General features: G+C 36.3%; 1 protein-coding gene across 1 annotated transcript in view; it reads left to right on the top strand.

The window, feature by feature from the left end:
• LOC131677293 (serine/threonine-protein kinase S6KL) overlaps positions 1-19,064 on the top strand; it is a 69,555-nt gene extending 50,491 nt beyond the window's left edge. The window contains exons 8-9 of the mRNA XM_058957016.1: positions 16,866-17,123; positions 18,241-19,064. Of these exons, the coding sequence (XP_058812999.1) occupies positions 16,866-17,123; positions 18,241-18,342 (360 nt within the window). The 3' untranslated portion in view covers positions 18,343-19,064. The remainder of the gene's footprint in view (positions 1-16,865; positions 17,124-18,240) is intronic.
• The last annotated feature ends 6,410 nt before the right edge of the window (positions 19,065-25,474 follow it).

Genomic DNA, 25,474 nt, shown 5'->3' with positions numbered 1-25,474 from the left:
CATTAAAAATTAAGCAATTATTATAGTAATATTTGTATTGCAATCTAATGAAACTGAACTTTTTTTTTCTCTCTTCACTAGGGAAAAATAAGTTGTCATCTCTACTGGAAACTCATGTTTTTTGCATCTTACATGTACCGGTGTCAGAAATAAAGCGGCGACGTCAAACGCGTTATGGTATTCAACCGTTATTTGTCGGACGGAATTTCCGGGAATTTTTTCAGATTTAAATTCATGTTCTTTCAAAAGCCAGAAATTGATTCTTAGCGGAATGTTAGAGACAAGCCGACTTTGTGTACGCGATTTGTTACGTAGAGATCTTCTTTCTTGGTGGTGATCTAGCTGCGTCGTCTACTGCTGCTTAGGGATCACTTAGTACGTTTTCTCTCTGGTTATAATTTTCGTGATTGTTGTATAGCCTTTCGCGATTGGGTAGTTTGGATTTATTGTTGGACTTACGGGTCACGATCGCGTATACGCTTTATTGTTGGCTGTACTGGCTGTTGATTTGGAAGTAGTAGGCGAAACACAGGTTCTATTATTCTTATTTTTGCTATGAAATCGCAGGTAGGAATTAATAGGTTTGGTTACCCGCAATTTCACAACATTTTCCAGGCTTCAAACTTAACGGTATTCATCTCTTCGTATTCTAGCTTGACTTATCAAGAGTACGTGGGGATAGATCGGGAAGATATACGTCAATGTTGTCGTCGTGCATATAAATTCCTGCTCAATAAAGCTATGGTCTAGAGTGTAAGATGCGTTAGCACCCTCACTAAAAATTAGGGCGGATTGGACAATAATTAGAACTAACGGGTACCATAGTGTGCCTACAAGACTGGTTTGAGGTTGTATGGAAAAAAATTGAAAATGGTCATAATTAGTAAGCACTCCGAAGGATTCTGCAAATTTTGGAAGCGTTTAGTTGCTCCCAGCATCTCGGCATCGCGTTTAAAGTTTGCATGGAAATTAGCATTAGTATGCAGACACTGGCAAAGTAGTCCAGACTATGGTCCTCAAGGTTTATACAGCGTTTGAAATGTAAATTGTAAAAACACACTGCCATGAAACTCGTTTTCAAAATAGATAGATTCAAGCATTGATATTCTACTCATTTAATCAGGTTGATACGGTTAGTAAATGGAATATATGATTTCGGATTTGAAATACGAGACAAAAACATCCTAAAACAGTATAAAGCAACATAGATTTTAGGGATATATGTACATACACGTATATCGTAGACAATTGTAGACTTTTTCGAATCCCGTCTCAGTCATGAGCCTACGTGGTTAACGAACAGCCCTATTCTACACATTGTAAAGATTTTTTAGAATTCATTCAATAATATGGATACTTTCTAACTCAGCCCCGTGCGTAAGGGGAGGGTTTTGGTAACTCAAACCCCTGCCATGAGGGTTTTGAATTACTCTAAAAAATTATAAACTTCCTGTTCAGGAAAAAAATACTGCAAAGCGTTTTGACACATAAAATGTCATTCAATTTCAATCACTCTAGAAACAAGTCGATGAAGAAACCAAGGAAGAAACCTTCCGAGGGTGGCTGCAAAGAGATATATGTTAAGTTGGTCGGTTTCTCTGATGGATCCGTTCACATTTCAACAAGTTTAGCAACAGTTGTGAGTAGATCACTTACACAGCAGATGTCGGTCAGCGGATGCATACCAAACAAAAGTTTCATCAACTATGCATTCCCTACTTTCATACATTTCCTTGCCGAAGGCATCGTAATACAGTATCAATAGTACGACAACATGACTGAAGACTAGAAACTTATCTTCTCTTAAAAGCATTGCCACAGATCTTGAAAACAAATTTGCAATACCAATCACGTGTCTGATTTGGTAATCTTTTCCATCCATTATCATTACGTTTAAAGTGTCCTTCCAGTAACTATTTTCCTATATCTGCACGAACGGACGCATTGGTGCAATATTTAGCCATTTCCGTGCTTTTACACTATTTGGGCACTAGTTACCGGGCATCTCCCTATCAGCAAATGATTCATTACCTTATCTAGAAAGTGGCCGAAAGCGCAAACCCATACCTAGAACTGTACCCTCCACTTATGCACCGCACGCTTTCCTACAAGCTGCAGTTATAAAATCTGGCAGGCTCGATAATTCCTGTTTATTTGGTCCGTTTTGTTTCCAACAGTATCTAGGGTAATGGAGCTGTTGGCCCTATTATAGAGAGTATGGTACGATTTCGTTGATTACTCGCTTTTCAATCGATAAATTGGTATCAATATCTATGCTTTGTTCTCAAGAACCAGACTATTAACAAAAATGATCTGAAAGAGGTTAAATACTCGTGTTTGAGCGTAACACAAACTGAAAACTCTGCCAATGCGTTGAACAAAGATAACAGACGTTGTTCCAACTAACGGCTTCAAATGGGTCGGGAAAAATAAGAATGAGGTGAAAATTGGCTGATTACCCTATTCTCTTTATTGCTTTGCTTCGCTTGATTTTGAAATTTTATTCAGCGCATCTTTCCAACTCTCTCATAAATGAAATGTTGTGCATATCTTGATTTCTTACCCAAGGTCAGGAAGGTTTATGATATTAGTACCATATGTTTTCTCTATTTGTACAAATATACTGTTCCGGTTCGTGAGATACGGACCGCACCGCCGCTATACACATAGTTGACCGATGTAAATAGCGAATTTTTAGAACCTGGGACAAATATGCGTATAACGGCATTGCGCTCAATCAGTTTTTAGACTATTTTATTATAAAACTGGCTCTTTGGAATGAAGTGAAGAAATTGAGGACAATGTATACGCATTCGATTGTAGGAATGATTAATGAAATCGCGCGGCACTATCCCCAATAGGACCGAAATAGGTTTATGACCGTATATAAATATAAAACAACAACAATTAAACATGAGTGACCATAAATCATCGGAGTCACGCAGTTTCAGAATGAAAATCGAACAGTGATTTTCGGAGGGAGGAACAAATTTGTTGTGTCTATGTTAAGTGTTCAGTATTCTAGCAGCAATCTAGATACGACGTCTTAATGCTCATTCTTGAATGAATCGTTGTTTCTCAGAATTTGTGCTCAACGTGGCGAGTGACTCGTCATTTAAATTAGGGGTGTGTCACATGATAATTCGTGTTTTTCAACTCGAGTGAAAGGTTTGGGATCAGTGCTTATGTTAATTGTGCGAATGTGAAATAAATTGTTTAATTAGTACCGGTATTCAAGTGATTTATCTTTCCTTGTATCCATTACTAAGTCTTGATCGTTTTTGCAATACAGCCGTCCTCCCCTATCAAGTACAGTAGGATTCCGTTTTTGGCAACAATCTTTTTTTCAGTTGCCAAAACTGGAACCGTGTCAAAAATGGAACCTTACCTTAAAAGCTTTTATTTTCAATTTGTGACATCATAAATGATACAAGAACATTGATAATATAAGAATATGTGAAATGGAATGAAATAATAGAAAAAAAAATCAACAAATTTAACTTTATTCACTATACCCGCCTCCATAAAATATAGTAAATATGACTCTTGTGTTTGGAAATAAAGTCAAAAGCGATATCCATTATTACAACAAAATGATTATTTTTCAAAAGATTTACTATGAACAAAAATAATGTTGCCAAAAACATAGCCCATTTGTTGCCAAAAACGGAACTTTTTTGTTTCCAAAAATGGAGCATGCCAAAAATGGAATCTTACTGTACTGAGAGCCTAGATACTTATTATTGCTCATCGCTCAATAAGAAGACTCGGAACAATTCATGTAATGTATTTATTCCGATGCTCTTTTATACACCAAACACCAATACCAACAGTAAAAATACAGCAATATGCAGTAACGGAGATAAAATAGGAAGGCTTCCTGGAATGTTGAAAATATGCTATTTTGACACCTGGCATTGAAAATGTCAAAAACTATTGTTTAACAATTGAATCTAGCTTGAGCACCGATAACAGACATTTAGTCTAGAGCAGGGCAAGTTGTAAATTAGACTGGTTCAATTTTTGACTTTTAGTTCCACCAGGCTCTGGTGATTCCTTTTATGGCACTTAGTAATTGTGCAAATTTTGGTACCGATCGGTTGCGTCTACGGACCTTCCAAAAATTTCAAAGTTATTTGGAAGTTTGTATGGAAAATCGGTTAACATTAAAAATAAATTCTTAGCAAATCACCTTATCAATCAATTAATCAGAACTCTATATATTTCTAAAGGTATTCTTCTACTGAACACATTCGTGGAACATTGTAAGTTTATGAAAATTCACTGAGAAATTAACTAAAGAAGCAGCTTGACTTCAAAACAAGTGGATTTTATTATTAATCATAGCAACCATCTTTGAATGGCTGTATCTGCCCAAGACGGATACAGATGTGCACATTTTTTTCTGTGTGTGAATGCGGTTGTCATTTTTCTTAGATGAAGCCGAAAAAAACAAGAGGATATGAAAATGAAAAGCACAAACAGTTGATGCAGTGGGCCCTTCTGTTGCCATAAGTTTTGTTTCGGTTCGGTCAGTAGTGACATTTGACAGTACTTACAACAGTAGTCCACTATTATAATGAAATTGCGTATGTTCGCTGAGATTTATACGAAAGCATTATTATTTAAACTACAAACTTAATAGAGATCACGGATATATACAAGGATATATCGGATTAAAATGCTCAGTAAATGATTGTGAAATCATTTCCTTGGAGGAAGTTTCAGCAACAAACCTTCTATGCTTGTATCTTGCTGCATTTTCGGTAGCACATAGCTCTACAGACTTAAAATGTTTGCCTCAAAGCCATGTTGGGAATCCTACCTAATTTGGGCCCCTATGAAGGAAACTACGTTATTTAGATTGTTTTTATTTTCTTATTTTGTTTTTAGAGGTTTGAACCTTAGGGTTTATTCACCTCTTTTCGGGTTAGAGAAATTTCTTTTGAAAAAATCTCTAACCCTATGTGCGGGGTTGGGAATCAAATCCAGGTGAGCTGCGTACAAGGCAATCGAATTACCAACTACGCTATGCCCGTTCCCACTCTTTAGTTTGTTGTTTAAGTCACAGCATCGTTAGTTTATCTTTAATTGCTAATCAATAAAAACTCACAGTTGTTGAAAACAATTCATAATTCCACGGTTGCCAAGAAGAATCGGTAGTAGCTATGTTCTTTCATATAAGATTAAAGAGTACAATTTAATAGTAATTCTTTGGATTATGAATTTTACGTATTTGAAAAGGTTCCTTTGTAGTTTTACTTAGAAGTATAAAATAAGTGGTGTCCAAAATATGTCGCACAAAAATTGGTACCAAATTAGTTTGGACACATGTAGTTTCTCTTTCTTTCTATTTTAATTGTATATCAAATTAGAATAATCAAAATGTAAAAAATCAAATAACGGTAGTACGAAATACGAATATTTGGATTTCTTCTCAAATAATTAGCATCTTAATGGAAATTATGACAATTAAATGTTTGATTATGTTTCTCTATTGTGGGGTAAAAAGTAAAGTAAGTATCGTTCTGACAGAGGAATTTTCGTAACAATGCCGTTGTTAAGCATTCGCTAACTATAAATGTAGTTTACACGGAGTTTTCCCAAGCAATCAATAGTTCATGTAAGAGAGGTGGTCTGGTTTCCCCTTTTAAGTATTTTTCTAACCATATGATGTAATAATAACCTTTAAAGCAGATTTCTAGTTCCCTTAAAGCAAAAGTTGCTTGAAAGTACTCTACCCGACCAGGAGAAAATAACTGACCAATAACTCGAGCATACTACTTTCTTGTATCATACCAAAACCTGGTATTAATTGATATTTAATACCTCATTGAGGTATTAAGCAGGTAATGAAGAAACATTCTTCAATACCTGCTTAATACCTCAATGTGGTATAATACTTTATTTTAGTATTATTCATGTATTTCAGTGATTTTTACACATACCGAATCAATATCTTACTGTATACCTAATACAGTGATTTTGATTATTGGAAGGTTCGAACGGTTTTGTTATTATTCAGGTATTATAATAACTCGTTTCATCATCAACTAGTTATTCGTAGGACATATCTCAGTTATTATTTCAGGTATTTTACCTCTTATGCAAGGCTCTTCAATACTTTATTGTGTTGTTCAAGTATTGGATAGAGAATACTTGAATTTGGTATTCTGAAGTTATTTTCCTCTGCTCGGGTAAGAACTTTTTGTGAACTTTAAAGTCCACTAGATATAAACATAGCTGAACATAGTCCACTAGATATGAACATAGCTTAAACGCATTTTCTGACAGCCAATGGAACCATTGAACCAAAATTTTTGGCTTCAAGACAAATGTATGTAGATGACAGCAGTGCCACCGAGGTGATTGCAGGAAGCATGCTGATGGAAAACTTTCCGTCGGATGTCGGTCATTGCTATACTCAGTTTTGGACAGTAAATCGGAACGTACTTGTTTGCTAAATAACGGAAGAAAATATATCCTAAACAACGTTAAATAGTACTAATTAGATTTGCGATAATGATGTGAAACAAAAATGTATGCCATCAAAACAAAAACAATTGTTCAAAGCAGCTCATCACAATCAAAACAAAAACAAGTGTGAAATGAATAGGCGGATGTCACGCGGCTATCTGAAGCTGCGCATTACGACCGCAGCGAAGTGAGATTTTTTTATAAGCGCCGCAATACCGGATCTCTTCTGATAAAAGAGCAAACATGGCTCGTTTATTTCTATATCCAGGAAAACTCGGTGGATCATTTAAAGATGCTTTTTTTCTTCCGGAAATTCGCGGACACTCAATTTTCAATATTTTGTAATGAAAATGTTGTTCAAATGTTGGATTATTATCTGGAAATTGATTGATCATACTAACATGAAATACATATTTATATTTGGTATTACTAAATGAATTTTTCTGATCATTCGAGCAAAATAATTACTTTTACTTGATAGCTGTTCTATTTTAATTTTTTTCGTCATTTTGGATTCAGTGCACGATTAATGTATGTTGAGTTTCGAAAGTTGTCCATGGCTGCGTCATACATATGTAATCAGTTTCTCAGTATGTGTTGGTTTCGATGTTCAACGTATATGGATAAATTCGGTCAATCCTTGGTGCTTATCTTAGGATTGGTTATGTACGTTTTGTATGTCTATATTGTGAAAAGCTACCAATTCATTACCAGTGGATGCGGGTAGACTTAGGGTACTTACAGAGTGGCGCCGAGAAGCTGAGCTGGGGCTGGAACTGACATTAGAATGCGAGATGAGAGAAACCTGCTTGTTGCAAACCAAAGGGATGATGTCAGAGTGAAAGCTGAGCTGATCTGCGCAGACTACCTGGTTTTACTCTGACAGGCTCCAACTGATTTGATGCAAGCTGATTTCTCGCAACTCGCATCCCACTGTCAGTATCAGCCCCTGCTCAGCTTCTCGCCTCCACTCTGTAGGCACACTTACAGTAGACTGAATTTGTTTATCAGGCAACTTTCGTATTATTGATGTTAACGAAGGGCCAAACTAGGGTTGGACGGACCCATGGACAGAGATATATACGCGCATTCCGTGGGAAAAAAAATCTTCGATCAATAACATTCTGGTACATAATAAATAATATCGCAAAACCAGCTATAACCCGCCTGATGGTTTGTTTGTTATAAATGCGCGTCTCATTAAATCCATACTTTCAGGAGGAAACGGAAGGAGTCGACCAAGTAATTTAGGTTGGCACTCCACTCCATCATCCAATAATCCAATCGCAAGATGGCCTGGTACTATCTCTTTCTTCCCACGTGATTGTAAATAGTTTATTTAACTATGAATAACTATAAATTAAGATTCAGTTTTCGTATATATGTGAATATATCCAAATTAATGAATATAATAATATAGATGAATATATTATAAATTTAAAGCAAAGTTAAACGATCTGCAAAGTGTACCGAAAAAAAAAATCATTAGAATTAGTCAGTTACTGCGGAACATGTTCTACAACTGTTTGATAATAAAAAAATTTTGCATTATTTTTCTGGGCACGTTAAATGAATGATCGTCACATACAGATACAGTACAAGTTACACGGAAAACGAACCGCGATTATAGAGCAAAACGATTAGTCACTAGAAGCATTATTATTCAAAGCTTGTTGGCCGCACAATCTTTTTTCTAACAGAGCTGATAGCTTCCGATCAGACGTGAATGATTCATGTTTAGCTTTAGCAAAACACTACCGACGTTGTGCTCGATTTACGTATGTAGGTATGCATGCTGGATTGGTCGAAATAACGAAAGCAATAATATATTCACTTAATTCGATAATCGGCGTAGACTGACGTAGTTTCAAATATAGGCTATTGTGGCTACTTGTGCAGTATAGACTATTGTCATATTTCGTACCTCTTGGTTAGATATTAAGTACCTCGTGAAAATATTAATTTGATTAAAAAGTATGTGCAGTGATCAGACTGTTTCTCTTTTGGGAGCAAAATTTCGATTTCGTTATGGTCTTATGGTAAACCAGAACTTCTGTATTTCTGGAACGTTAATGTCGAAAGTACGTTCTGCTTAGCTAGCGATAAAGACAGTATACCAGCTACTGATGAAATTGAAAAACCTGGATCTGACCCGAATCCGAGATTATGAAAATTGCAAAACCCAATACCGAGAATTTAAAACTTGAAAACCCGAACCTGAGGTTTTTAAAATTGAAAAATCTGAACCCGACCCGAACCCAACAATTTTAAATTGGAGAATGCTGGCCCGAACCCGAAATTGTCAATATGGAGAACCAACCAAAACACCAAAAAATTGTATTTGAAGCACCAGAACTCGACCCTAAGCTCATATAAAAATGATAAAATCACATATTTAAAGTTGTCGCAAAACCGTACGCGTTCACTTATATCTACGCTTGACAAAACGAATTGCTGGCGTGTGGAATTTGCATTTATATTTACCATTCTTGCACGTCGTAATGTTCTGAGAAATTTATAAATCGTCGTCGGAAAGACGAGTAAATTCACAACTATCACGTGGCGAAGCTTAAGGGGGTGGTTTGCTTTAGGAGGCAAAAAGAAGCCGTTTTTCGCTATTTTTTGGAAGGGAAAGACAACAAATTTTCGAAAATTGTTTATTTGCACATACTTTTGAAGAGCTCCAATGAAAATTTTTGTTAACATATTTCTTTAATTGGCGCAGTTAGGGGTTATTTAGTAAAGTAATTCATTAATTTACCGCTCGAAAATTGCAAAGGCGTTGTTTATGTTTAAATGTACACCGAAAGTGAAGCCAAAATTACCTCGAACAAGTCAGTGGCTTCCTATCGTGCAAAGTAAACCGAACATTTTAACGACCTGTTAGATAGTCGAATGCAGCCTTTCAACTATTTCAAATATTCGATGAAATAATTTACATTCATTTCGATGAAGTAATTTACGTTCTATAATGGCAGAGAGTTTACCTTCTCTACCCATTACCAGAATTTGAGGGAATTTCTTAAATTGGTGTTCCATTGAGCACTTTTATGTAATCATAACATCAATTATCCATAGCAAAACAAAAAAATACGAAATAAAAAGTTTTAAATTACAAATTTGTTACAAAAGACGAGAAACTATCCACTATCATTTTTACAAAACCATGCATATACTTGATAGTAGTAGTTACGAAATAATATTAACTTAATACACTAGAGGTGAACGAATTCGAATTTGAGTCACTTAGCTTGAGTTTGAGCTTGTGCGACCACCCCTGGTTGCTACATCGTTATTGATCGGAACTAGCTGGTACTGCACAGAGAATCAATAGCTGATAATACCTGGGAGTACGAATCACTCTTCAGTGCACAATTCCTGGTTATTCCAAATTGTTTATTGATCAATACCGGCGCCAGCCAGGCCTGAACGTAGAACGCAGCAGGAAAGGGAAAGAATGTTAGTACTTAATTAAAATATTATTTCTACCGAATACAAACCAGCGAAAGGAAAAGTACCAAAAAATATCGAAAATAAAAAAGAATTAAGAGAGGAAAACAAACTGCGGCCATAACATAATCAAAATATCAAGTGTTTTAGCGACGAGTAATGAAATAATTTTGGGTGGCTAAAATCAGCATTTACTGTCACCTTACTTTGTATGACGGACATACTAGTAATTTGACGCGAGCGTACTTTATTATTATCCTAAGTACTAGAAAGAGAAGCAAATAGCTTTATCACGAATAGAGAAAGAAATGATTAGAATTGATTTGCTAATTTAGTACAAAAAATTAGAATGACTGAGAGATGCCGACAATTAAGTATATAGAGTTCTGTTTTCGTCGATTCTAACCACATGGGAGCATGACATGGCTTCTGTCGCCGGATGTCACACGGCCTCTTACCGAAGCAAGATCGTAGTAATTTCATCCTCCTAGTAGACCTAGTGTCTACCAGCCACTGATGGCACACGCGCATGTTTTATGCTAATTACTAGAATAAGATTGAAGACAATAAGAACGAAAAGATACTAATTTACTAAAAAGACAACGTGTCAAAACCAGGAAATATAGAAGACGCAAAAATTAAAGTAGGGATACCTGGTTTTGTTACCTTTTACGATAATAATCAAGCTATAATGGTATTATGCTCATGATATGGTTAGCATGGCAATTCATAATATAGCGTAGTACTCAATACAATGAGAAAAAAATAATGAGCGTCATTATCTATTAAATTAAAAGCAAATCAATGAATATGGTAAAACACATTTGTTCTTCATGCTGATAGGACTGACGCAAATTGGTAACTGGTTTTCGATCCTTCTCGCAAATTGACATTTTCCAACCCTCATACACGATCCAACAGTCTTCATTCCACTCAGACAAGATCATGCGTATTTCCCACGCACATTGAATGACCTATTGATTAGATCCCTAATTGGTCAAATAAACACTGAACAAGCACATAAACCAGTTTTCTCAATTCAACGAAATGTCAGCATCCGCCGGATACGTGTTCCCTAACCCGTACCCGCTCCTCTTCCACCGAAATCGAATTTGAGTCACTGTATGTACAAAATAGAAAAAAATGTATACCGTTTTAATTAGTGCCAACCTGCCGAATGCCTGTCGATATAATTTTATATAATAAGCATTGTGGCTATGTTACTTTGTTCCTTTCTGTTTTCTGGATAATACGAATTTGCTAATCCAATAGATTGACTAATCGAATATTGTTGAAGCAACATTCGCGAACATTCCAAACTATCATGCTGATAGTGTGAAGCAGCATCACTTAACTGTACCATTTTGTACGCACCAAAGACCAATAATGCGATCCCTACAATGCAATCCATATAAATTGGATAATTCATACTGCCCATATCGTAAGCGAGAACTTGGCAACATTTCAAGTTCTAGCTCAATCATTGCTATCATTGCACCGCTTGTCGCGTCAAACGCATTTTGCTGCTATTGAAGGGGAGTAAGTACGGAATTCACCATCCAAGTTAGCTACAAACTACGTGTCGGACAGTAACTCTTTGTTATGTGCTTGGAATTCAGTTTCTTTTCAACGCAGTGGAAGATGATACGACCGTCATGCACAGCAATCTTCGGTGAATTGAATTGCTTCAACAGTGTTCGTCATTTTCAGTTTGATGACATACAGCTGATAAACGCAAAAAGAAGAGATATGCCTAATTTAAGCGGAAATGCAAAAGTACCTTACGTGACTTCTTTGACGTAAAAGCTAATAAAGTGAACATCAATTTCGTTTAGGACTTCGTTAGTAGTTTGATATATGTTTATAATGCCATATTTCTTCATCACGTTGCTATATTTCCATTTTAAACTTTCCTGTAATTCATTACCTTAAATTCGTCCATGGGATGACTTTTTGCAGTTATCATACTACATATTTACTTTGGAAGCGCTTTAGTTTTCACTACTCATCCAAGCCGCAGTTTAACCATTCCCCCCTCCATACGGTTGGCACGATGCTGACTGAGTACAATTTCAGGTTCTGCAGAAGTGAAACTTCTCAAACTGATTTATGCAACACACTGAATGAATCCGATCCCTTTGACTGGGTGTCCGGGTGCAACAAAAATTTACGGAAGCCAACTTCTTATGTGTATGTGCAGCAGGCAATTGAAAAGCAAACGAGAAAATAAAACATACAGCAAATCATATAAAACCATGATTATATAGCACCGCCAAGTGTCCCTCCGGCCTATCTTTGGGCTCGGAAAGCGCACCTTAACTGGGACAGAATGAAATTCAACAATTTAACGCTTCCGGCTGTTTAGATTATTTAGCAACTGTGATATGTTGTCTGTACCAAAAGTGATCCCCGCGCATGGAGAATTCCTGCGATCTTCAGTACAACCCTTTACTGTTCACGGTGTGGACTTTTGATGAATTACTGGTACCGTTACTGGTGAAAGAGTAAAATATGCATAAACTAAGTATTAGAGGTGTAGTTCACAAAAGATTCGTGTTAATTCATTGAGTGAAAGAAAATTGTGATGTCATTGGTAAAATTCCACGATTCCCTGTCGAGGTCCATATTTTGAATTATTTTGTGGGCCATTTTGAAAAAATCATTATATGACATTCGTATCACTAAATATTTAGGGGGCATGATCCAATAGTGTATGAATTATGCCAAAGCTTAAGCAATTTTAATAGTAAACTAATTCAAATTTGCTTGTATACGTTCTGTAGATGTATTTAAATGAAAGACTATTCAATTGTACGACCAATAAAAATCTGTACATGTGATTTAAACTTATATTTTTTGCAAAAAGTTAAAAAAAGGAAGCGTTCCGTAAGATCCAACACTTGCACTGGTCTTCCTATACTTGTACGTCTATGTTCCTTTAGTTGTGCTATCTATCCTCTTTACCTCATCGACATAGGTTATTGGGTACCATTTTAACAAAAATAGTGATTAGAATATTACACATTAATATATTGTGATAGCATATGAAATTATTAATTTGTTTTTCAGATATTTTGGAGTAAAAATCACAAAGAGTAAAAATATTTAACATAAACAATTATGATCAATCAATTAAACAATTGGTTATTTGGGTACTTACTTCAATTTTGCCACTGAAAGTAGTTTTTGTAATTTGTTGTCATTTTGACGTGGCAAACTCGTTTAAACGATCCCAAAATATTGGGTGAAGAAGAAAATATATCAAGAGAGATGTAGAGATTAGAAAAAAAAAATACAACTATCATGTTGATTTAAGTCTCAAGTGCCAGCTTCAAAAAGCGTGAACTAAAATCAGAAAGCAGGCGAGTAAATTGTTAGCCAGAATGAGGGAGTAGGGTGATGAGCCCATTTTAGCTATGTTTCTATTATTACCCTACCCATTTGAAGCCGTTGGTTAGAGCAGTGTCTGCCATCTTTGTTCAACGCATTGAGTCAAATGGTAGCGCAACAATAGGGGCACTCGATTCGAGTTTTCGTTGCGCTCAAACACGAGAATTACACTGTTTTCAGCGCATTTGTGTTATTATATTGGTTCTTAACAACGAAGCAAAGCTGTTGATGTCAATTTTAACGCATTCCATTGATTGTAGGCCGAGTAATTGATGAATTAGTGAGACACCCCGCTTAGTATGGTGAAAATAGGCACTTTACCCTATGTGATCAGTTTTGGAAACGAAAAATAAGTCTATCCGTACCACTTTGGGACGAACGGGAAATTGTAGTACAACCAGTGATGTACCGATGGGAAAAATTCCATCTTCTCGGGTTTTTATTTTTGTGTTTTAACCGGGTTTTTTTCCCAAATCATTTTAACCCGGACGAAATATGGTTTTTTTTTCGTTTTATCGAATGTATGATGTTCATTTAATGTTTGTTCATTTCGGCAGTCGCGCTAGTGCACTGAGTGCACGCTGCTCTGAAAATCTAGCGAAATCGTCTTAGGGCACCAGCGGCTGCTCGTTCAGTGGGCCATAAGCGCGACTTCCGGAGGGTTAAAGAATCTTACATTTACATTTGAGAGACCGAAAATAAAAGTCGCAAGGATAAAACATACTTTGTAGAACCCACTCCAGATATCTTAGCATGTAAAAATCGAATATAAACATCAAGCGTAAAAATCGGACAGAGATCCTTGAGCATGAGAACCGCTTAGAATAATCTCACCCGAAAGGAGGCAAGGATGAACCTCCAGTATAATTTGCTCACAGGAAATTCCGTACAACGTTACATTCAAGATTAAAAGTTGGATAAAGAAAAGTCCTTTGTAAGAACCGGACTTGTTCTTACAAAGGACTTTTCTTTATCCAACTTGTTTCATATAATACTGGGAACAAGAGTCATTGTTGCTCGGACTAGTGAAAATTAGAATAATCGTGTGATGCCCAAACTACTTTTATTCTGCTTGTTACTAATTTTAGGGGTTGCTATACTTTTAGCGAAATATCACACAAAATTTTGAAAATACCTATTTAGTTCGGTGAAAAGTAAAAGTATGCAGAAAGCGAGTGGCCTTGACATTCGTCTTTAGTATGAACAGTAAGCTGAACTCTCACAAATCGCAAGCCGAATTCTTTCGGCATCAACTACATCAGCAACAGTAGAAAAAATGTTTAGTACGTTTAGGTAGATTCACAGTAAGAAACGCAATCGACTTAGCCCAAAACGTGTTGAAAAGTTTTATCACTTATTTAACCACAATATTTGTAAATAAATGTTGGATCACCGCTATAACAATGATTCAATCGAGGAAAACCATTCAGAATTCATATACATGCAAAACTTTATGACAATAATGCTCATAAATAAAATAAAAATGTTTGGATAACAATACATTAATGTTCAATTACTAAAATATCAAAAAATTGCAAAAAACCCAATCTTCCCGCGAAAAAACCGTTTTAACCGGGAAAAAATCTTGGGTTTTTCCCCAAAATTATAAAAACCCGATTTGGTACATCACTGAGTACAACTAAAGCAACAGATGCCACAAGTATACCGACATGGCAGGCTGTCTTTACCCAATAGTTGTGCTAAATTGATGATTAAAATTCGGGGTGCTTCAACGAATACCATAGTCATGTTTGTTAGAGACTCAGATAATAAATAAAGGTTGTTAATCTCTGAATCTGCATTGATTTAAATTTATAATTTTTTGTCATAAAACATCTCCTCAGAAAATTGCTCATAACTTTTTTGTTTTAAAACGAATCAATATTTTTTCTTGGATGGAATGCTAGGTATTTTTCACTCCTTACGAATAGCGTATAGGCTTTCGCTTATAAATGGTCGAAACGAACTTTATGGACTAAACGCATAACCTTAGACACAACCGGGGGCATCTCGTACCGTATCCCATCAATTTCCATCCCATTTCCAACCATCACCGTTCATACTACCTCGTTCTCAACCAGCTACCATGTATTTTGTCGAGTCATACGTTAACGTCAGTGCGATTCTCGCAGCCTACCTTTTCAAAGGTCAAAATGCCTCTTCCACTGCTCTGTTATCAATGCCAATGATGCAGATCTCGTCCGCGCAACCAAGAAGCATGTGAGATGACGTGATGATGGTTCCGTTCCTTTGCATATCAGATCTTTATATCACACCTTCGGTTTAAATGTCATGTGTAGGTAAATATAGTGGCCCTTAGAGTCTTGCTTTCAACACGAACGGTTATTGGACTCAATTGTAGAGCTCTAGTTTGATTCCTGCTTCCTTCTAAAACAGTTTATTTGCCACAATAATAATATCAACGATAGGTAATAACCGCGGGTGCTCCATAGTTAGGCATTCTTGTCGATGCTGTCATACGGTTGCGCGTCTCTTGCGGTGAGCACGAAAAGTAATGAGTCTGTTTAATTGGCGTTCGAAGAGACAGTTAACATTTTTGGCCTCGAGTGTCTGGTAGGTCTGTGATGACACGTTGCATGCTTCACTGCAAACTGCAGGCGGATTGCGTGCAATGAGTATATTTTCGCCTTAACCGCTTTAGATGTAAGATTCGTCGCTTCAGCAAGATCTGGTATTATTTTTTTTACTGGAAACATGATCCCGTTGCACAATTTCAGTAGATCAATGCTTCACAGCAATAAAATTGGTGACAGTATTTTCAGAAACAATTGAAGTGATGCCATATGAACTCAAGAACTCGATCGGATACCTCGCTGTTTCGTGTATTAACCGATTTGTAGCTTCTTGCTGAATGTGCTAATGAATTTGGTAAACGTAGCTTGTTCGCAAACCAAATTATGATTATTGTAGTTATTAGACATGTGCGGAAACGACGTTCTAGTTAAATATTTCAATGAACCTGGCACAAATCAGGCGGTAATGATGTGAAATGATCCATTCAGGATCCACTGGAAATTCTTCAATACCAATATCCAAAAACTGTTTCAAAAATATTTGTACAGACACGCATATTGGCTTGAAACATATCTCCAAAGTTATTTGATTCATATTTATTTTCTTTCTGACTCTTCCGTTCTATCTCTGTAGTTATGATGACATTAAGCAAGCACTGATTTCATCTGCGTGTGTTAATCGATAAATTTGATTGATTTTTTTTTACAATGCCGATTAGTCTACGATCAATTGCCTTATGAACAACTCGAATGAACAACAGATGGATAAATAAAAGATAAACGGCATGGAAAGTTTAGACGCACGGAACGTGTGAATGCACAGTCGAGAAATATATAAAACCGTGACGTGACGTTGATGTTCTGTACTGTTGATAGAAGTTTATGTACCATACGAATCATACATAATGCATTACATGATTAAATGAACAAATGTTTCTCCTCATTCATTTCTAGAAATATTCGTCTACTCTACAATCATATTTTTCTAAATTTCTTATTTTTTATTATTTTCAGTACCCTTGTCTGGATTTATCAAGTTACCTAAACAAGTTTAACGATGTCGATGAGCTCATTGAGCATGGGAAAATGCGAGAGTGGTCTACGTCGAAAAGTTTTATCCCCGAATCAGTTGCTACACTTCCGGGTGAAGCACAGGATTTGCTAAAACGATTGCTTGAAACTAAGCCCCAATACCGCCTTCGTTCCGTGCTTCAACTTCAGCGAATCGCTCTTTACAGAAATTTCAACTGGGATGATGTCCGGAACAAAAAGGTAGAATACCCTAAATTTACCTTCACTAATTGTATTCATTATACGACATTCTAATGAAACATATTTACCAGAGCCCCAATAAGTGCGCTAACACTTAAAAAAAATATATTTATATTTCTAGGATAGTAAAACAAATTTGCATAACCATCGTTTTTTCTTCAAATATTTCCAAGAGTATGCAACACTTAGAGAGCTAATAACAGTATACTATGTACATGTATTTTTTAAACGATAATACCTTTGGTAACTGTTATCACAAAACCAACAGCAAAAGAAAATTTGGTCGCAGAAACGCTCGATTGAATATTCTGTTTCGTTGTCAAATTGAATTTTAAAGCATGTTGTTGGCATTATCCCTTTTTTATTTCGGCTATGTTAGTCACATTTTCTTTTATACATTTTAACGACATTCAATTAGCTAGAGATTACTGGGTAGGGAAAGTACTCAAGTGAGAGCAAGGATGTGAAGTAAACAGATCGAAAACTAGAAGTGGCAGGGTCATTAGAACAGGCTTAATATCGTACGGGCTTAATCTTTGTCTTCTGTTAATGAGGGTCGAGCTTAGGCAGAATAACTACGAATCACCCGAGTTCACCAACATGTGTCCTGATAAAGGTAGACGTATCTATCTTTACCGTGACAACCGACTTCTGTGCGGTGTTGTTGTGCATCAAATTCTAAAATTTAGTGTTCATGTACCCGATGGAGGAAAAGAGTGTGCTATGTGCGATGGAGGAAAAGAGAGTGCTATGTGCTATAATACTTTATCTTTTTAAGCGCTCTAAAATCTGCTAATTACTTTGTGGCACACAACAACAGTTTTACTGCAATATATAGAAAATTTCTATATTGTATGGTAAAAGGGCCGGCAGCCATCTCCAAATCGGTAAAAGGTCCAACAGTTCCACTGAAAAGCATGACTAATAGAAAATTCATTGATGAGTAATGTCTCGCCAACTGATAGTAAGTTTAAAGTTCACCGTTGATAATTGGTCAGAATGTTTTAGTAGTAAAGTAAAAAGGCTGACTGTAATATGTTTCATTTGTCAAAACAATTAAACTATAATTTCTTCATTAATCTCGTCTGACTGTTTATCATTTGTTTCTGTCTGGCAGGTTTCGCCGAGGCAGATTATCATCGCTTCATCGACTGCGATCGTTGGATCTGGTGATGGAGATCAGGGGACAGGCGAATCGTTCGAGGAGTTCGATTGGTAATTATGGCTACCTCCTGAATGGCACATGGCGTGGCGGTGCGTCTGTTTAAAACGAAACTGCAAATCAACGAAAAACGTGTGATCTTCGGCAGCTCAAATTGCGGCAATTGGAAGCTTTTGTGTGCTCAAGTTTTCAGACCAATACCGGCGGTTTGCATGTGGATAAACAAATTAAGATAATATAGATGTTATTATAGCTAACGTAGGAAAACAATGTATGAATTCGTGTATCAAGAGGAGGGAGAGTGCAAATCACCGTACACTGTGTAAGAATTCTTCCTTCAGTTAAAAAATAAGTGCCATTATTGGTTAATAAGCGTTCAACCTTCGAGTTGCTGCGGCACGGAGTGTTGCGAAGCTCGCTTCGATCGTATCGCCAGCAGGTTCTCAAGTATTTATATGTTGGGATAGTACGTAAAGAGGAGTTAGATCAGCTGAGAGATGCCATAAGTCGTAATGGTTGATGGTGGTGACGGCAACGATTGTGATGATGCTTATGATAATGTGCCACTACTCTCTTGATTAATCCGTCCGTTGTGTATATTTTATACCATAAGCAATTAGGCACCGTCGATAATAATTAAAAGCATCCTTAACTGCTTTGAACTGAAAGATAAGATTTCGCCTTGAACTTGAGAAAAGCAGCTCGTGCACATAGAAATACTGCCTTGAAATGTTTTGTTTTGTGTAGGTGTCGTAAATGCTTACCTAGTGTTCTTCAGGTTTACGTAGAAATAGAGCAATATAAAAAATATATCTTGTGATTCCTGTGAACTAAATCAGAATTTTTGTTTTCGTTGAACACTGCCGCTAGAAGCATAACTGTCCCATGTGCTATGGGAATCCCTATACACATGAGATAATTCTGCTTCTAGAGGCAGAACACCTGTTATTCAAAATGTACCAAACTGCCCCTACGTAAATCGTTAAAATTTGGGCAGTAATATCTGAAACGAGCATTTTCTTCAGTTATGAACAATAGGCCATAATTGGTCGGTGTTAAGTCAGACCGGACTAAGTCGCAAAACATCAAAAAAATGAGATAATGATAGCACTTGATAAAGAATTTCTTCAGCCACATTCAACTTTTGCCAGATTTGAATTATGTAACAATAAGCAAGGATTATGGCAAAAATAAATTTCCAATTATAATGTAAAGGATGCTGCGATTCAAACTTTAAATTCGTTTTTCTCGAAATCAATAATTTGTCACTTAGACCTAACACCGACCAATTGTTAAATGGTATTTGATAGGATTTTGCAATTCAAACATAAAATTGTTCTGAGTTTTGAAAGTAATGCAGCCTCTATTGGAGGAAGGTACGAAGCTTAATGTAAAGTGTGTGTGTGTGTATTACTACGGGAAGTACTACCTTTACCCGCAAGTGGCGTTGCTGTTACTGTCTATAGATTCTGGATAGAGTTGCCAGTTTTCTTGATATGCAGTCTTCGATATTGTCATCACATTTACATATTAAATGCTAGTTTTCAATACACTCAGGTTTTTTTTTACGCGGGGGATACGAGCCGCGTAAATGAAAACCGCGTAAATGAAAACCGCGTAAATTTCAAAATCCGCGTAAATGAAGACCACTTAAATTTAAGAATCCGCGATAAAGGGAACCTCATTGATGGATACCGCGTAAATTCCAAAATCCGCCTAAATGAAAACCGCGTAAATTTCAAAAACCGCGTAAATGAAAACCGCGTAAATTTCAAAATCCGCGTAAATGAAAACCGCGTAAATTTCAAAATCCGCGTAAATGAAAACCGCGTAAATTTCAAAATCCGCGTAAAAAAAAACCGCGTAAAAAAATACCGCGCAAAAAAAAAACGCGTAAAAAAAAACTTGAGTGTATAATCTTTTGAAATGCAAAGTAATTTCTGCCTGTTATGTGGAAATGAGTTGATGTGGCATACATATACACTTGTATTCCATCGGTGGTTACACACAATGAACATTGTGAAATGTCCATTACATTACTTTGAAATACAGTCATGATTCGTTGGTTGAGCCACAGCATATGTCCAACTAACGAATTTAATTCGCTAGTTGGACCGACTGACAAATGTCAAAAACTCCATAAAGAAGACAGCAGTGTAAAAGATTGTTAGATAGATTGTCAAAGTCAATTTGACATGAGGTTTTGACGTTCAGATGCTTTTTAGTTGGCCAATGGTCCAACTAGCGGAGGTCCAACTAAAAAGCGGTCCAGTTAAAAAGTGTCTAACCAGCGAATCACGGTTGTACGGCGCTGTTTTTATGAAGGGTTCTTAGTGGCAATAAGTGCATACGCATATAGCCGATAGTTGGTCGAATCGGAAAGTCAGAATTCTGCAAACAGATTGTAGTAATCAGACTTCGTTAACCTGTTGTTTATTCTTCGGCGGCGCTTCTGAAAGAACGTACGCACGTAATGGATTAGAATAATATTCTTAAAAATGGACATTAGATAATTAGATTGAGAGGAACCCCAACTGTATGTCAGCCATGGTAATACTACAGACAAACAGACATAACACATTGAACAAAAATCCGATATTTCAATCGATCACATTTTTTAAAGCATTTTTCTATCGTGATTCCTGCTCAACTTCTTTGCTCAGCTGATCGAAGATAGCGACGTGGTTTCGTCACCTTTGGCAGGTAAAAGTTTCTCGACGAAAGTTTGTTTGTTTAAAAGCATTTGACAAAATGGTTAGTTAAATTCAAATGCATGTATATTAATGTAAATAGATGTTTATTTAGGTTTAAATCAAGTCATAAAATTAAAAATATGGGAAATACTAAATGTTAAACATCTAAGCCAACTCTATTCGGGCAAATTGATATGAATTGCTTTACGGTTTCTCTTTCTTGTCGTTAAAGTTCGTTTCGATCGTATTTTTTGTTTTAATTTAGTTTATCAACCAACACATCGTAACATTATCTTATGGAAAATTAGCAAAACTACATATAAATTACCTACATTTGTGGATTGTGTGGAAACCGGAAAAACGATTTTCCAATTGTTGCACCTTCTCTGTTTTGACACATCACGAACTCCGGCGACCGGCGACCCATTTTTACAAAGTTATTTACCCGACTACTACGTGCAAGCTTCTAAGAATGCACCGTAGCGCCACCACACTAAGTGTGGCGTTCCTGCACACCAACATATTTTAAAAATGACTGTTTTCAACATGGGAGATGGTGAATTTCAGAGTGTTATGTCTGTTTGTCTGTGGCAATACTACAAAAAGCGCATATATCATGTTCATAACTACCAAGTAGCTCTATCATAACTAACAAAATTAGCCATTTTTCAGTTTTCGTGTTTGTTCACACGGGACAGGATACATTATGTTTCGGGGCCTATTTTGTAAAATCGGCTTGTTAAATAACTAGAACTAGCATTTGTACACTGTGCCAGGTCATAAAGCCTTACTTCAATAGTGTCATTATCTATTCGTGTTGGGATGCTGCATATTTTCATGTTTTTCTGCTAAGCGAGCTACGGTCTGTTATGGTCATGGCAAAGACGCTTAGGCTCATATTGAAAATGTGTGTAAACAGCTGCAACTACAACAGCCATTTCTATCGTAGGACCACTTCCTCTTGGTAGTTGGATGGCGTAAATGATAATTGTCAAAAAGGGCTGTTTACATATTCCTAACAGCACGATATCGACCGCCATTATGGCACGTAAAAAGTTGGATACTCTGTGGATAATTAAGCTTCCTCCTACTGAGATATGGGACCATTCATAAATTACGTAACGCTTTCAGGGGGGGGGGGCTTGATACGACAAATTGTGGCATGTTGTTACATATGGGGGAGGGGGAGTAAGCTAGATCGTTATGTAACAGGTTTTTACTAAAGAAAAAAATTCATGGAATTTGTTACGTAATAGGGGGGGGGGATAAAGAAATTTGTAACAATTTGTTACATGGGGAGAGAGGGGAGTCAATCTCGGGCAATTTTTGCGTTGCGTAATTTATGAATGGTCCCTATCTGACGTTTAAAATACACACACTGAAATCTCGTTTTTTTTTATACTACCGCCCTCCTCTCAGGCCCAGAAGCAGTTTATTTGCCTGTAAAAGTTTTGTTTTCCTCCCAATTTAAATGTCAAATCAGTACAACCCTAATAAAAAATATTATACACGAACTTTAACCCATATAATGCAACGATTCCACATATTGTTTGGATGATACCCTGAACAGGTCGTTAGGCTCTTGAATCATAAGATGTTTACTAGGGAATACTAACCCAGCTGGATAAATCTATTGCATTCAGTCGAGTTCAGTAACAAATCATTATAATAATCAACCCACTTTGTTCTCAGTCCGATTAGTAGATTTTTTGAATGATTGAATGGCGCGTTTCTAATGAAACGTACCTTCAACATGTTCAATCGAATTTTTTTTTTTTTCAGTTTGGCGCGCCTCTGTAAAACGTGTTTGGGGTCGACCAGTACCAAGATGGAGGCGGGAACATTTGACACATTTGAGTGTATTAGTATTATACTTGCAAAATTAAGCATGGCGGCCGGGGCCCCTGAAGTAAACATTAACAGCCGAACGAGCATGCTGATTCTTTGGTGCACGATGAAAATTGAAAAAGGCTTAGCTTCACCTCGGATCTACCGACTAGAACACTTATGGACACTTTTCACCTCGAAAAAATCGAATAAACTAACTATGACCGAAACAAAACTTATGGCAACAGAAAGGCCCACTACGTAATTTGTTTGTGCTTTTCTTCTTCATATTCTCTTGTTTTTTTGGCTTCATCAAAGAAAAATTACAACGGCACTCACACACACAGAAAAAATGAGCACACCTGTATCCGTCTTGGACCAGTACATGTATGGTGAACCAGATGAAGAGAAAGAATAGTGGGAGCATTTCTCATTTTTGAGTGTATTCGTTTAAAACATGTAAAATTAAACAAGGCGTCCGGGCCTCTGACAGTAAACATAAATATCCGGACTAAAATTTCCATGTGAGTTGCACGTGAATGTGACTTAGTTTTACCCTGTGACGGGACTTGTCGATAGCAAAGGCGTTAATATAAAGGTACGCAAAGATCGTGCAGAGATTGAAGCCAAAAAATGTCTACCTATCGAGTAAAATTAGAATCCAGATTGGCTGTAGAAGTATCAGATTCCAAATGTGCTTGATAGGTAAACTTTTTTGACTTCATTCTTTGCGCAACTGTTCTCTACAAACTGTGGCCGATACATGCTTTAATTTTCTTTTTTTGTTCATTCTATCGTTCGTCTCGCATAGCCTCTCTTTTTGCCTCACATAGTTTAAATGGAGTGGCTCCATTGACAGTACCTCCTGGCTGCATTTGACGTTCGATTTTTTGCTACACAGAAAAAAAATATTGGTAAAAGTAAGAGTGTTCCGCTCTTAGCAAAAAACAACCAACGCCAACTATTAGATTGAAGGTAAAACTTTTAAATTAATCAAGAATAATAATCAAAGTAAAAGTTTTCCTTTTAAGCGAATGAAGAATAGTACTCAAAACAAAAGTTTTATTTTTAAACTAAGAGTATGCGTTGGTTGTTTTTTGTTAAGAGTGAAAAACTCTTATTTTTACCAACATTTTTTTTCTGTGTATCTGCATGTCTCGTCTCAGGTTTTACCTACATATTGATTTGGTGCAACAAACAATGGAATCAATAGGTTAAAATGTAGAAATGCATTACATGTGTTTCGCATAAAGGACGTGTAGAAAGTTCATACTTTACCACTCAATAGCATGGAAATGAATTTTCAATGGAAAATATGTCATATTCATATGCAATTTTTTGAATTTAATTAAAACACCACATGAAATACGTTTCAATGGATTTCCATGTGAAATTCAAAGGAAATTCATGTGTTATTTTGTAACATGAAAGTGGTGTTTAATTTCATAAGGTTTTATTGTGTGATTGATTAGTTTCATTGCAGAAGTTATATTCTCTTTTGATCTTCGCCATACACTGATAAAAATATACCTGTTATACCTAATTATTTTACGCATAGATTTTTGAAATTAGCGCTAGCATGTAAATACTATTTGCTGGCACGCAATTCTGATGTGTGAATTTACAAGAAATATTCATCTTACGTTCGCATTTAATAACCACAGACACATAAAACTCGATTTTAAAACAATGCGCACATATAATTTATGTGTGCACATAAATAGTATATACAATTGGCACATAAAACGTGTGCGCTTGGTAACTACAACATTTTTCTTCATATAGATTATTGCGAATCTTTTCTAAAATCCACATCATAACATTTCAGCCATGCGCCACCAAGTCGTGCGCCGAATTATGTGCCTGTTCACTTTGCATTAGAGCAAGCGAAAAAACGATTTGACGTTTATTTTTGTTTCGTTCGCAACAAATCGATGAAACGCTAGTTTATCTCACGATGTGAAACAAATAGAATTCACAGTCAAATTTTTATCAGTGTGCGAATTCGTAACAATCGATTTCTACCCAAAATAAAGTAGAAGTTATAGTAGCGTGCGTTATACTTCGTGACATAGATCGTGCTTTATGTCACGGTCCAAGCGCAAAGTTTTCGAGCGCGTAAAGCTTTTTTGAAATATTTCATATTAATGAAGCTTTGGCTGCTAGCGTTGGCATTCATATTATCATCTACATGCTTACACGCAGAATTTTATTTATGCATCGATAGCATACTTTTCTATCTGCCTCTCGTTTCTTCTGCTGTAAGTTTTATGCATTGGACATATTTTTGTTTCTCAGTGTACATGAAAAGAATGAATAAGAGGTATCCTTCGCATTAAGATTGATTGACTCTACTAACACCCGATTTTCACGACTCAAAAATCGTGATGGGCATTTTAAAAAATTAAGATCGATTTTGCTCTTCGTTCTTTTTAATTAAAAAAAAATCGATGTTGTCAAACATTGAACCAGGAAAGATTGGATGAAAAAACGAGGTTAAAAGTTCGATTGTGAAAAAATCGCGACGTTTTCATTTGGAATTTTGAAAGAAAAATCGATTTCACCGAATTGATTTTATTGAATCAATAAAATCGATATTGTCAAATATCGAACTGAAAAGATCGGATGCAAAAAAATCGATTTTTCGAAGTGAAAAAGTCAATTTTGAA

This window comes from Topomyia yanbarensis, chromosome 1 (assembly GCF_030247195.1).
Source record: "Topomyia yanbarensis strain Yona2022 chromosome 1, ASM3024719v1, whole genome shotgun sequence".
NCBI classification, from domain to species: Eukaryota; Metazoa; Arthropoda; class Insecta; order Diptera; family Culicidae; genus Topomyia; species Topomyia yanbarensis.
This window is presented reverse-complemented; position numbering and strand designations above follow the sequence as displayed.